At 44.4% G+C, this 14,991-nt stretch overlaps 1 protein-coding gene across 4 annotated transcripts in view; it reads left to right on the top strand.

Annotated features, from left to right (window-relative positions):
* Window positions 1-324: 324 nt before the first annotated feature.
* The window catches only part of LOC137375608 (endothelial cell-specific chemotaxis regulator-like), a 110,814-nt gene continuing 96,147 nt past the window's right edge, over window positions 325-14,991 (top strand). For 2 of the 4 annotated variants that reach the window (XM_068042979.1, XM_068042978.1), the window contains exon 1: window positions 325-405. In XM_068042979.1, the coding sequence (XP_067899080.1) occupies window positions 348-405 (58 nt within the window). In that variant the 5' untranslated portion in view covers window positions 325-347. Of the gene's footprint in view, window positions 406-7,403; window positions 7,453-10,383; window positions 13,216-14,991 lie in introns of those variants that run through there. The other 2 variants (XM_068042977.1, XM_068042975.1) reach the window with 2 other exon arrangements.

Genomic DNA, 14,991 nt, shown 5'->3' with positions numbered 1-14,991 from the left:
AGAACATAGATTAGAGATTTTATTTATATGCTAATATAATTTGATAATTTAAAAAAGGGTTTCTGGAGCCGGCCTTCAACTAAAATACAAATGGTGCCAATTCATTGTGAATTTTTAGATGTAAGATTCCCACACCCTGTGAATCAGAACAGAGCATTAGATAAGCAAATGGTCTATGGTGTTAATTCCCATGTGATTTCATGCTACTTCCTCCTATTCTTTGAAAGGAAACACCAGAAATAATCAGTGCAGACCCATGCACTTATACACCTTTTCCACTTCCAAGCCAAACCAAGGTTTGGGAAAATACATTTCAGTCAAGCTTTCTGCATAAAAGCAACAGAAAAATGGCAACTTTAAAAGTCACTGTCTTCCTGTTTTTTGGCTTGTTTCACATTTTAAAAGGTAGGAGTGTTTTATTTATAGCTACTTTTGGTCCTGGTGTTAGGAAAATGGAAATTTTAAAAGTGTTGTAGGTTAGTTTAATGACAACTTATTTAAATTAGCTACAATACTGTTTTTATGCCTATCCACATGTTTCAAAATGTCCACAGACCACAGCTCGGTATCGTCCATTTTGGAAACGAAAGGAAATGTTCAGTCTTCCCTACCATTATTTTTTTATACAAACAAACCCATATTTGTAACATTTTCTACATTTCTTACCTCTCAAACTAAGGTTAGAGAAATGGAAAACTGTTAGTTTTAAAGTTTGTCCCTTCAAAAATGTTCATTAAAAAATGTTTTTCTTATATTTTCCTCAGATAATTGTGATTTTCTATTTATTGATCACATATGAGCAATAGTAAAATTTTTTTTGCAATTTTACTCAGATACTTAAAAATAATGTTTTTTGTAACTGAACAGGATGCTGCTGTTTCTTGATCCTCTGGACATTACAGTTGCATATATAGTTACAAATCACTGAGTATGTTATTGTAAATAGTGAATGTTGTCTAGTGTTTGTGCTTGAACAGGCAAATTTAACAAAGCATCTGTTTCTTACAACTTAATTTTCTTCTAGCTGTGAATTTGTGACGATTAAGGTAAGGGAAGAATAAGCTGGGAAATTGGTAACTGAAGCTGGCTCTTGTTAGCTGTTCAAACACAAAGCAACACCTTATTGTAGTAACTGCAAAAGGGAGGAGAACTGTTAAACAAAAGGCAAATAGCCTTTAAAGATAAAGGAAAGAAATATATTACATCTTATCATATCCTTCGGACATCCTATAGTGCTTCGCATGCAGTTAATTACTTTTTGAAGTACAATCACTTGTTGTGGCAGCCAATATTTTTTTTATTCATTCATGGGATGCGGGCATTTATTGCCCATCCCTAATTGCCCTTGAGAAGGTGGTGGCGAGCCGCCTTCTTGAACCGCTGCAGTCCATATGGGGTAGGTATACCCAGAGTGCTGTTCAGAAGGGAGTTTCAGGATTTTGACCCAACAACAGTGAAGGAACGGCGATACAGATCCAAGTCAGGATGGTGTGTGGCTTGGAGGGGAACTTGCAGGTGGTGGTGTCCCCATGCATCTGCTGCCCTTGTCCTTCTAGGTGGTAGAGGTCACTGGCTTGGAAGGTGCTGTCTAATGAGCCTTGGTGCATTGCTGTAGTGGATCATGTAGATGGTACACACTGCTGCTACTGTGAGTCGGTGGTGGAGGGAGTGAATGCTAGTGGATGGGGTGCCAATTTAAGTGGGCTGCTTTTTCCTGAATGGTGGCGAGCTTCTTGAGTGTTGTTGCAGCTGCAACCATCCAGGCAAGTGGAGAGTACTACATGACACTCCTGACTTGTGCCTTGTAAATGGTGGACAGGCTTTGGGGAGTCAGGAAGTGAGTTACTTGTCGCAGGATTCTTAACCTCTGACCTGCTCTTGCAGCCACAGTATTTATATGGCTACTCCAGTTCAATTTCTGGTCAATGGTAACCCCCAGGATGTTGATAGTGGGGGATTCAGCAATCGTAATTCCATTGAACATTAAGGGGAGATGGTAAGATTGTTTCATGTTGGAGATGGTCATTGTCTGGCAATTGTGTGGTGTGAATGTTACTTGCTGCTTATCAGCAACCTGGATATTGTCCAGGTCTTGCTGCATTTCTACACGGATTGCTTCAGTATCTGAGGAGTCATGAATGGTACTGAACATTGTGCACCATCAGCAAACATCCCCACTTCTGACCTTATGACTGAAGGACGGTCATTGATGAAGCAGCTGAAGATGGTTAGGCTTAGGACACCACCCTGAGGAACTCCTGCAGTGATGTCCTGGAGCTGAGATGATTGTCCTCTAACAACCACAACCATCTTCCTTTGCGCTAGGTATGACTCCAACCAACGGAGAATTTTCCCCCTGATTCCCATTGACTCCAATTTTGCTAGGGCTCCTTGATGCCTTACTCGGTCAAATGCTGCCTTGAAGTCAAGGGCAGTCCCTGTCACCTCACCTCTTGAGTTCAGCTCTTTTGACCATGTTTGAAGCAAGGCTGTAATGAGGTCAGGAGCTGAGTGCTCCTGGTGGAACCCAAACTGAGCAGGTTATTGCGAAGCAAGTGCCGCTTGATAGTACTGTTGACGATACCTTCCATCACTTTACTGAGGATCGAGAGTTGACAGATGGAGTGGTAATTGGCCAGGTTGGATTTGCTCTGCTTTTCGTGTACTGGACATGCCTGGGCAATTTTCCACATTTCTAGGTAAATGCCAGCGTTGTAGCTGTACTGGTACAGCTTGGCTAGGGGCACAGCTAGTTCTGGAGCACAAGTTTTCAGTACTATTGCCAGAATGTTGCCAGGGCCCGTAGCCTTTGCAGTATCCAGTGCCTTCAGCCATTTCTTGATATCACGTGGAGTGAATCGGATTGGCTGAAGACTGGCATCTGTGATGCTGGGGACATCAGGAGGAGGCCGAGATGGATCATTCACTCAGCACCACTGGCTGAAGACGGACCTTTTGCACTGATGTGCTGGTCTCCCCCAACATTGAGGATGCGGATATTTGTGGACCCTCCTCCTACTGTAAGTTGTTTAATTGTCCACCATCATTCATGACTGGATGTGGTAGGACTGCTGAGCTTGGATCTGATCCGTTGGTTGTGGGATGGATTAGCTCTGTCTATTGCATGCTGCTTCCGCTGTTTGGCGTGCAAGTAGTCCTTCACCAGGCTGACACCTCATTTTAGGTATGCCTGATGCTGCTCCTGGCATGCCCTCCTGCACTATTCATTGAACCAGGGTTGGTCCCTGGCTTGATGGTGATGTTAGAGTGGGGGATATGCCAGGCCATGAGGTTAAAGATTGTGGTTGAATAGCTTTCTGCTGCTGCTGATGGTCCACAGCGCCTCATGGATGACCATTTTGCATTGCTAGATCTGTTTGAAATCTATCCCATTTAGCACAGTGGTAGTGCCACACAAAACGATGGATCATATCTACAATGTGAAGGCGGGACTTCGTCTTAACCAAGATTGTGTAGTGGTCACTCCTACCAATACTGTCATGGAGAGATGCATCTGCGGCTGGTAAATTGGTGAGGATGAGGTCAAGTATGTTTTTCCCTCACCACCTGCCGCAGACCCAGTCTTGCCGCTATGTCCTTTAGGACTCGGCCAGCTAGTGGTGCTATTGCGCCACTCTTGCTGATGGACATTGAAGACCCCTCCCCAGAGTACATTGTGCGCACTTGCCACCCTCAGTGCTTCCTCCAAGTGGTGTTTGACATGGAGGAGTACTGATTCATCAGCTGAGAGAGGGGGTGGGGTTGCGGTAGGTGGTAATCAGCAGGAGATTTCCTTGCCCATGTTTGACCTCATACCATGAGACTTCATGGGGTCTGAAATCGATGTTGAGGACTTCCTGGGCAACTCCCTCCTGACTGTATACCACTGTGCCACCACCTCTGCTCTGCCAGTGGGACAGGATATACCCGAGGATGGTGATGGCGGTGTCTGGGACATTGTCTGTAAGGTATGATTCGGTGAGTATGACTATGTTAGGCTATTGTTTGACTAGTCTGTGGGACAGCTCTCCAAACTTTGGCACAAGTCCCCAGATGTTAGTAAGGAGGACTTTGTGGGGTTGACAGGACTGGATTTGCCATTGTCATTTCCGGTGTCTAGGTGACGCCGGGTGGTCTGTCCAGTTTCATTCCTTATTGACTTTGCAGCAGTTAGAGACAACTGAGTGGCTTGTTAGGCTATTTCAGAGGGCATGTAAGAGTCAACCACATTGCTGTGGGTCTGGAGTCACATATAGGCCAGACCAAAGGATAGCAGATTTCCTTCCCTAAAGGACATTAGTGAATCAGATAGATTTTTACGACAATCGACAATAGTTTCATGGCCATCGTTACACTAGCTTTTTAATTTCAGATTTAGTAATTGAATTCAAATTCCACCTTCTGCCGTGGTGGGTTCAAACCCATGTCTCCTAGAGCAATACCCTGGGTCTCTGGGTTACTAGTGCAGTGACAATACCACTAAACTACCGCTTCCCCCTACTGCTGGGATACATAGCAGCTTGGGGATGGAGGGAGGTTCTGCCCTGCCGGAGATGAGTCGCAACTAAAGGAGAGACAGAAAAGCCAGGCATCACCTCTGACCATGCAGCACTAACTCAGCACACTGAAGTATCAGCTTAGAAAATGGGCCCAGATTTTGCAATAAGCGGTGAAGTGATGGTTCTCATCACTGACCTTGAAAAAAGCTTCTCACAAAGAACTAGAGGTGTGGATTTCATCTTTCCAAGCATTAATTTCCTACTGATGTCAGCTGTAGAGATCTTCGGTATCCAGCAGTATTGATGTCATCAAGCAGTCTAAACAGCCATATTCATGTTGAAGAATTTTCACAGAGAGCAAACCAGGAAGTAAAAAAAGCACTTTTTAATTATTTTATAGGAAGTGAAATAAAGATTGGGGCACACACACAAGATTAAGATAGAAGCTGAATTATCATAAATATACTTTATTTTTTTAAACTATTTTATTTATTTAGAGATACAGCACTGAAACAGGCCCTTCGGCCCACCAAGTCTGTGCCGACCAACAACCACCCATTTATTCTAACCCTGCAGTAATCCCATATTCCCTACCATCTACCTACACTAGGGGTAATTTACAATGGCCAATTTACCTATCAATCTACAAGTCTTTGGCTGTGGCAGGAAACCGGAACACCTGGCGAAAACCCACGCGGTCACAGGGAGAACTTGCAAACTCCACACAGGCAGTACCCAGAATCGAACCCGGGTCGCTGGAGTTGTGAGGCTGCGGTGCTAACCACTGCGCCACTGTGCCGCCCATTTTAAAAATCTATGTTTTTTTATCATAATGGAGAAATTTGACATTCCAGAAATATAAAATTTGTTTTTCATTTTTCAGGGCCAGAGAGTTTGTTCAACAGTAATATACCTCATTCAACAAGGCATCTCTTGTTCAAGGGTTTTGACAGTGAGACTAGTCATGTTAGTTTTCAGGGGTACACTGATGACACCCAGCTCTACCTCATAACCACCTCACTCAACTCCTACACTGTTGCTATATTATCAGACTACTTATCTAACGTCCGGAGCGGAAGTTTTCTTCAATTAAATATTGGGAAGACTGAAGCCATTGTTTTCAGTCCCTGTTCCCTAGCTGCTGACTCCATCCCTCTCCCTGGCAACAGTCTGGGACTAAACCAATCTGTTCACCACCTTGGTGTCATATTTGACCTTGAGATGAGCTTCTGACCATATATATTCATGCCATTTCCAAGACCACCTAATTCCACCTCCATAACATCCCCCAACCTGTCTCAGTTCATCTGCTGCTGAAACCCTCATTCATGCCTTTGTTACCTTTAGACTTGACTAATCCAATGCATTCCTGGCTGGTCTCCCACATTCTACCCTCCGTGAATTTGAGCTCATCCAAAACTCTGCTGCCCGTGTCTTAACTCACACCAAGTCCCATTCCCCTATTACCCCTGTGCTCACTGACTTACATTGGCTCCTAATCAAGCAACGTCTTGATTTGGAAATTTAAACTCCCTCCATAGCTTCACCACTCCTTATCTCTGTAATCTCCTCCAGCCTTATAACCCTTCTAGATATCTGCACACGTCTAATTCTGGCCTCTTGAACATCTCCGATTTTAATTACCCCATCATTGCTGGCCGCGCCTTCAGTTGCTTAGGCCCTAAGCTCTGGAATTCCCTCTCTCTAATGCTGCGCTTCTGTACCTTGCTTTCCTCCTTTAAGACACTCCTTAAAACCTACCTTTAAGACCAAGATTTTGGTCATCTGACCTAATGTCTCCTTATGTGCCTCGGTGTCATATTTTGTTTTACAATGCTCCTGTGAAGTGCCTTGGGATGTTTTAGTACGTTAAAGGCGCTATATAAATGTTAGTTGTTGTTGTAAAAAGTGGAAGTTCACATCAATTCAAATGATTTCTAAGATTTTAATCTGCGAGGACTTTAACAGAGTGCACTCTGTGATGGAGTGGGGAATCAATGACAGCAACTTCTGGGTTTCTATGCTTAACTTCGCATTTGCGGAGACGCCAGAAGTTTCTGTCAGTTTCATGGAATAATGACGACGACCACTGACAGTACTGCTTAAGTTGCCAGTTTGGTTCATTCAGAGGTACTCTTATCACTGAGTCAGAAACTTGTGGATTTAAGTCTCATTCCAGGACTTGAACTCATATGCCCAGATGTTGCGGTTGTAATTATGGTGAAATTGTCAGTGTCTGCCATTATTACAACTGCAAAATCTGGGCCTATGTGTTCAAGTCCTGGAATGAAACTGAAGTTCACAAGTTTTTGACTCAGAGTGGAGAGCAATACCGGCATCTTGCCAGTACTTGAAGCCACTTCACAGCATTCAACAGCAGCTGCAATGATGGATTATGATTAGGTGCATTATGAGGCCAGGAGGGTTATTAGGCAGTTGAAATTGGATTAATTGAATGTATTCATCTTCAAGGATGAAAATTACACAAAGTGATCGTAAATAGTTTTTCTATTGGCTTAAGTCAATGTTCAAAGGTCTTCCTTTAGGCTTTTGTTAATGACTGACAAGTCTGTTGCTCCCAAAGAAAACTGTGAGAGTATCCTTGGGTCTGAAGAGCATTATACTGAGATAAGCTTCAATTTTAACTGAGAACAGGAATCTGGTGGGCCAGTGGCTGCGGTGTGCAACAAACCCCCTCTGACCTTGGGGCTCGGGAGATTTTAAAACTGGGGTTTCAGTTGCATGCTCCCGAGTCAGTTGCCAACTTGAAACTGACAGTCAGCAACAGCTGACCTGTAAATGAGAGTGGAATGTTGAACAACAGGAGGCCATCAACTGGGACAAAAGGAAAGGTCCCGGCACTCAGGCAAGTCAGGGGAGGGGATTTCAAGAGAGTCTTGTGATCACAAATGGAGAGGAGCCTTTCTTTCACTGAACGATATTACTGTTCCAGGTGGGTGTCTGTACTGCCTGTCCAGAAGAGCAGGTTAAAATTAAATATTGCAGGAAGGGATTTTGGCAGTTAAGAGACTTGGTTGATTGTAACTGTCCAACTCCCTGTTTTTGGCAGGCAGGCACAGTTAAAATTTCCTCTATGGTGTTTTAACGTAACAAAGTGTAGTATTCATCAACTTACATGGAAACTGGAAAAATAAGTGGCATGTGCTGTACTGCTAATAGGTCTTAATAAATCAGCTTAAGGGGAGAAATAGATTCTGCACTGCATCACATAGCTATGGATAGGGCAGTAGATGTGGGCAGTATTTATGCTGAATTCCTAACAACTATTTTAGACAAAAGAATATGGAATAGCAATAGTCTTAGGGGGCAAAGCTTCCATCCTGAATATCGTCAGAATCATGTCAGATGCCATATTGATTCATGCGCGATAGAGGCATCCCTGGCAGTCACTTAAAAAAGGCATTAGACCTCATGAGCAAGCTAATAAGCAGTCCAACACCCATTTCAGCACTCAAACCAGAAATTGGTTTGACCTGATTGCTACAAGTGTGCTTCATCCAATTACACTTTAAAACTACAGGCCACTGTCAGTGCCGGTTGCCTGCCCCACCCTGACAGGCTGTCTCTGGGACTGCTGTGACACGCACAGCTCCAACTCAGGTGCAATCCAATTTCTAGACCAGTGTCTAGGCAGAAGCTGGCAGCTGGGGGACCCACATGACCAAATCCTAGATTTTATCTGAGACATTTATGGGTGGATTGGAGAATATCTGAATCTTTCTCTCAATAGAAAAGTGGGGCAAAGTTTTCCACTATCTGATGTTTTCATAAATGATGCATTGGATAGAGTATATGTTACATGTATATCTGAAAATCTTCTCAGTCATTTTTTTGCAGGCCACAATTTAAACAGATGAAGAAGACCCTTGAGTCCAATTTAGGTCATCCGTCCAGAAAGGCTCATCACTCTCCCATTTCAACATCTTTAATGATCTTGGTGCTTTTGCCTTTGCTATTCTACCCTTCCCTACAACTTGGATATGTATACATATTCCATATGTATGGAATATGTCTTTACACTTGATATAAAGAAAAACTTATTGCTATCCATGTAAAATTTACTATTTACTTCATTGAACCTGTGTCCTTGTGTCCTATTTTTGCAATTTAATTTAATACAATATTGCAGAATTGCCTTTTCTATAACATTTACTACATTCTACCTCTATAAGATTACTTCTCAGATTTCTTCTTTCAAGCCTAACAAAGTCCAAATTTCCTTGTTTTTCCTCATAACTCAGATATCTGTGGATAGCTTTTCCAAGTCATGCCTGTAGCAGACAATGACACACTGAAAGGCACTATTTGAAAATTGTGGCTCAACTACCTGTAGATTTAAAGCCAGTAATTTCAATAGATAAAAACTTAAAGTCAGTAGCCACTTTATTTTTCCATGTGCACTGTCTCAAAGTTAGCAAGGACTAGAAAATTTTAGCCTGCGGGATCAGCCTTGTCACTCTTCTCTGCATGGCCTCAAATGCTTGAACATTACTCTTACAACTCAGTAACAGAATGAAAACAGTACTTAAGGTTTGGTCATACTAGTGCACTTTAACGTGGCTTCCTCTCTCTTGCAGCCTACTATTTTGGCTATATAGTTTAGCTTTCTATTTACTTTGTTAATTGCTCCTTGAGTTATGTTGGAATGGGAGAAAGTGCTGAATAGAGTTCCCGAGGGATTGGTATTGAAATTATGATTGTTTCCAATTCATATCAATGACTTGGATACAAAAACTCAATGCAAAGTGGTCAAAATGTGGAGAGGATGTCAAACTAGAAGCAGCAGTTCAGTCTGAGGATGCAGTTCAAGAACTACAAAATGAGTTGGGCAAAATATGTAAGTGGACAAAACAATGGCAGATGAAATTTAATATAGACAACTGTAACTTACTGTACATAGGAAGAAAAAAAGTTACATACATAGGGCTGGATTTTGTTCAAAGCCCGAAGTCGGGTTCCGTGACGGGGGTGGGGTGGGGGGGGGGAGGGGGGATGCGAAAATTGGAATAGCAATAGCTGCCATGCAACCTAATGCCAGGATTGTTGGGCCTGATCTTCCCGGCGGTGGGGAAGCTCAGCAGCAGCCTCTCCGCTACTCTGAGACAGGACCCGACTTAGCATGATTAAATAATACATTTGCATGAATTAAAATATAAACTGCAGCAATCTTACTTTCAGTTCCCAATCCTCTATGCGACGAACGGCATTAACCTGCATTCACTTTCCCATCCAGAGAAAGCTGATGCCACCGAGGTGGGAAGGCCTGAACTCTGCCCGCTGATGGGTCGTTTGTGGGGCGGGGGGTGGGGGGGGGGGTGGGAAGGAGTGAGATCTGCACTTTGTATAGGAAAGGGAGGAAGGGGGAAGGGGTCAGCTCTGCCCTTTGTGCATAAGCAAGGGGGGGGGGAAGGGAGCAACTCTGCACTTTGTATATAGGGAAGGGGTAGAAGGGTTGAATTCTGCACTTTGTTGAACTGTCTGCAGGGCTGGCAGCCTTTTAAAAATGGTGCAAGCACCCGCTTCCGCATCAGTGACGCCATGAACGATATCGCCAATGCCGCCCGCCCTGCCACGTGGTTAAGGAGGGGGTCTGCCGCTGTGAATATGTAAAGTGGCTGCCCGCTGCAGAATCGCGGCAGCGCAGTAATGCTGGTCCCGTGCGGGGTGGCTGCCATTTTCTGCACCCGCCGCTACTGCTGGCGGCGGGACTACAAAATCCAGCCCATACTCTGTGAATGGTTTCTAGAAAACTGAGTGAAATCAGAAGTGCGTTGTAGACTTGGCGATAGAGCTGCTGCTTCTTTCTACTAGGTTTGCACCCAAATTCCTGTGCATCAACACTAACAGAATTTCTTATCCACAGCTGTTACATAAGTTTCTAAATTCACTTGAACAAGCTATTCAAAACACTCCTACAGGGGATGCAGAGACCAAGTGGGTCCACGTCAGAGATGCCATCTATGACTCAGCAATGACCACCTTTGGCAAATGTGAGAAGCAGAATGCAGACTGGTTTCAATCTCAATTTGAAGAGCTGGGACCTGTCATAGCCGCTAAGCGCACTGCACCGTTGAACTACAAGAAAGCCCCCAGCGAGTTAACATCCGTAGAACTGAAAGTAGCCAGAAGCGCTGCACAAAAACAGCCAAGCACTGTGCAAATGGCTACTGACAACACCTATGCAGTCGTATTCAGCTGGCCTCCGACACCGGAAACAACAGAGAAATGTATGATGGCATTAAGAGAGCTTTTGGGCCAAACATCAAGAAGATTGCCCCCTTCAAATCTAAATCAGGGGAAACGATCACTGACAAATGCAAGCAAATGGACCGCTGGGTGGAGCACTAACTAGAACTGTACTCCAAGGAAAATGTTGTCACTGATACCGCCCTCAACGCAGCCCAGTCACTGCCAGTCATGGATGAGCTGGACGAACAGCCAACAAAATCAGAACTCAGTGCTGCCATTGATTCTCTAGCCAGTGAAAAAGCCCCTGGAAAGGACGGCATTACCCTTGAAACAATCAAGAGTGCCAAGCCAGCTATACTCTCAGCACTCCATGAACTGCTTTGCCTGTGCTGGGATGAAGGAGCAGTACCACAGGACATGCATGATGCCAATATCATCACCCTCTATAAGAACAAAGGTGACCATGGTGACTGCAACTACTGTGGAATCTTCCTGCTCAGCATAGTGGGGAAAGTCTTTGCTCGAGTCATTTAAAACAGACTCCAGAAGCTGGCTGAGCGTGTCTACCCTGAGGCACAGTGCGGCTTTCGAGCAGAGAGAGCCACCATTGACATGCTGTTCTCCCTTCGCCAGCTACAGGAGAAATGCTGTGAACAACAGATGTCCCCCTACGTTGCTTTCAGAAATCTCACCAAAGCCTTTGACCTCGTCAGCAGACGTAGTCTCTTCAGACTACTAGCAAAGATCGGATGTCCACCAAAGCTACTGAGTATCATCACCTCATTCCATGACAATATGAAAGATACAATTCAGCAGAGCGGTGCCTCATCAGACCCCTTTCCTATCCTGAGTGGAGTGAAACAGGTGTTCTCACACCTACACTGTTTGGGATCTTCTTCTCACTGCTGCTCTCACATGTTCAAGTGTTCAGAAGAAGGAATTTTCCTCCACACAAAATCAGATGGCAGGTTATTCAACCTTGCCCGTCTCAGAGCGAAGACCAAAGTACGGAATGTCCTTATCAGGGAACTCCTCTTTGCTGACGATGCTGAATTAACATCCCACACAGAAGAGTGTCTGCAGAGACCCGTCGCCAGGATTGCGGCTGCCTGCAATGAGTTTGGCCTAACCATCAGCCTCAAGAAAACGAACATCATGGGACAGGACCTCAGAAATGCTCCATCCATCAATATCGGCGACTACACTCTGGATGTGGTTCAAGAGTTCACCTATCTAGGCTCAACTATCACCAGTAACCTGTCTCTCGATGCAGAAGTCAACAAGCACAGGGGAAAGGTGTTCGCTGCTATGTCCAGACTGGCCAAGAGAGTGTGGGAAAATGGCACACTGACACGGAACACAAAAGTCCAAGTGTATCAAGCCTGTGTCCTCAGTACTTTCTCTACGGCAGCGAGGCCTGGACAATGTATGTCAGCCAAGAGTGATGTCTCAATTCATTCCATCCTCGCTGCCTCCGGAGAATCCTTGGCATCAGCTGGCAGGACCGTATCTCCAACACAGAAGTCCTGAAGGTGGCCAACATCCCCAGCATATACACCCTAGCAGCGCTTGAGATGGCTTGGCCATGTGAGCCGCAAGGAAGATAGCAGGATCCCCAAGGACACATTGTACAGCGAGCTCGTCACTGGTATCAGACCCACCGGCTGTCCATGTCTCCGCTTTAAAGACATCTGCAAACGCGACATGAAGTCCTGTGACATTGACCACAAGTCGTGGGAGTCAGTTGTCAGTGATCGCCAGAGCTGGTGGATATCCATAAAGGCGGGGCTAAAGAGTGGCGAGTCGAAGAGACTTAGCAGTTGGCAGGAAAAAAGACAGAAGTGCAAGGAGAGAGCCAACTGTGTAACAGCCCCGACAACCAATTTTATCTGTAGCGTCTGTGGAAGAGTCTGTCACTCTAGAATTGGCCTTTATAGCCACACCAGGCGCTGCTCCTCAAACCACTGACCACCTCTAGGTGCTTACCCATTGTCTCTCGAGACAAGGAGACCAAAAGAAGATGAAGAGGCTGAACAAGCGCATGAGATCAGGGAATTTTAAACGCGAGTGAGTTACTCCCAAGAGCACTTACATTCAGGTTTTCTGTGAGCTTTTACACTGGTTTTAAGGTTCAATTTACCCAGATCAGGCCATGTCCACAAAACTGGCAATGCCCAAGGTCACCATTAAGAGTTTCTGCTGGTTGTGCTCATTTGGGAAGGTACTTCAAATTGCGCTCATTAATTTCTTAGGCAACAAATACTAATAGGCACATTTTTAAAGTTTTTACAGATCAAAAACGATTTAATTTACTAAGAAACTTTCTCGTGTATGCAATGAAAGTAGTAAATGGTTCAGTATAGTTTTTAAAGCCGTTTTTAGTGATTACAATCAGGTTACTAATAGGTGGATGTTTGGTCAATTTTGTTAAAAATGCTTCTTTTTTGTGATGAACCCATTTTCAGCTGTGTTAATAAACTGCACCAGGTTACTACTCTGAAACATACCACTGAATATTTTTGGTGAAAAATAAAATAAACAATTACGTTTTATTATGCTGGGCTGGTTCATGAAAGATTTTATGTTTGTGATTATCCAAATGCATTTAATGTAAATTAAAACTGTGATTTATTCATTGCAATTTCAGGTGCATTTTGGGTGTAATTTCCTGATTGTGCCGAAAGGGCAAACCCTATCCCAGTAAGTTTAAGATGTCCAACTAACAAGTATTTGCTGTTTCCTAACTTTCAACCAACTTCTTACATATTCAATAGACTTAGGCCAGGATTTTCCCAGATCACGATAAATCCCAACATTGGGACCCAATTCAGGTCCTGAGCTCATGTGGGTGGGCAGTGGGACTGTGGCGGCAGTCTTCCTGGCGGCTGCTAATTAAGAGTCCGCCACCGGACCCACTGTCAAATTAAGGATAGCGGGCTCTGCAGTTTCGGTAGCACCACTGATAGAGGTGGCTGCTGCTGATGATACTCGGGGAAAGAGAGGCATCCTCACAGGGTAGGTAGGAAACTGGCTTCTTTGTTGTGGCCAGGCAGGCAGGCCCCAGAGATTGGAGAGGACACTCCTCCGGCTGTGGCGTCAAGGCCACGGGTACAGCCTTGGGCCATGGAGCTCCTGGAAACCAAGGCCTCCTTGGGAAGTTGTTAGGAGGCTGCCTCCATGCAGCTGGTGGCCTCCCCACTCGACAAGGGCTGCTCTGCCACCAGCAAAATGCTGGAAACCCAGGGAAATAGCTTAATTGGCCGCCTGTTTCTGGTCAGAAGGAGGCTGAGTCACTGCCCTTCCCACCGCCAGTAAAATGGCTCTCCTGCATTTTACTGGCACCTGTCTTCTATCCAGCTATCCGGGGACTGGCAAAATCCCTGCCTTGGTCTACATCACAACAATTCTGAATGTAATTAGTAGCCTTTAGAGCAGAAATGTGTTAAAAGCTTTTTGGGAGTCTAGGCACACCACATCATAGGTTTTCCACAGTCCATGATTTTCACATTCTGAATCCATGTTGACTGATAATTACTACGTTACTATTATACAAGTAATCTTCAAGTTTATTAATCAATTCCATTCTGTACGAAAGTAAGTTTACTGGGCTCATAGTTACCTTCAGCTTTGTCAACACTTTTTGAAATTGGTCACCCTATTAGCTTTCCAGTATTCAATGATTCCCTCATAATCACTGTCAATGCCTCACTAATTTACTACCATGTCTAACTTAGTGCTCTGGGATAAATGGGATTGCATGGATTCCCTCATTTATTTATTAGGCCCCCACTGCTTTTAGGCAGCCACCCTCGATGACTGAAAGTTGCTGAGTCAATATGGCATCCAGCACACTGCTGGGCATGGCAAACCACGACACAAACTCCAATATCGACTTGATGGTTCGAATGGCCTCCCTCTATGCAGTACTATTCTGTGATTCTATGACACAAAATTCAGAGCTCTAACTGATTTTACATCAGAGAAACAAGCTGTCATGAGGTGCATTTCTCTTCCACACGGTTATGCAACAGTCATACATTCTGTAACTATGGTCCAGATTTTGCGATCAGCAGCAAAGGGATGGAACATGCCGTTGACCTGAAGAAAGCTGCCCACAAAGACCTAACATCTCTGTAGCATTGGTTTTATCTTTCCTAATTTTAATTTCACTCTGGCAGTAGCTATGTGGTCTCTCCAGTGTTAAGCAACAGTAATGCCATCAAGCAGGCTAAGCAGCCAATCACATTGAAGACTTCTCACAGACAGAAAAACCCAAGGAATA

This window comes from Heterodontus francisci, chromosome 12 (genome assembly GCF_036365525.1).
Source record: "Heterodontus francisci isolate sHetFra1 chromosome 12, sHetFra1.hap1, whole genome shotgun sequence".
Classification (NCBI taxonomy): Eukaryota; Metazoa; Chordata; class Chondrichthyes; order Heterodontiformes; family Heterodontidae; genus Heterodontus; species Heterodontus francisci.
The sequence above is the reverse complement of the archived record's forward strand: the minus strand, read 5'-3'. Positions and strand labels throughout refer to the sequence as shown.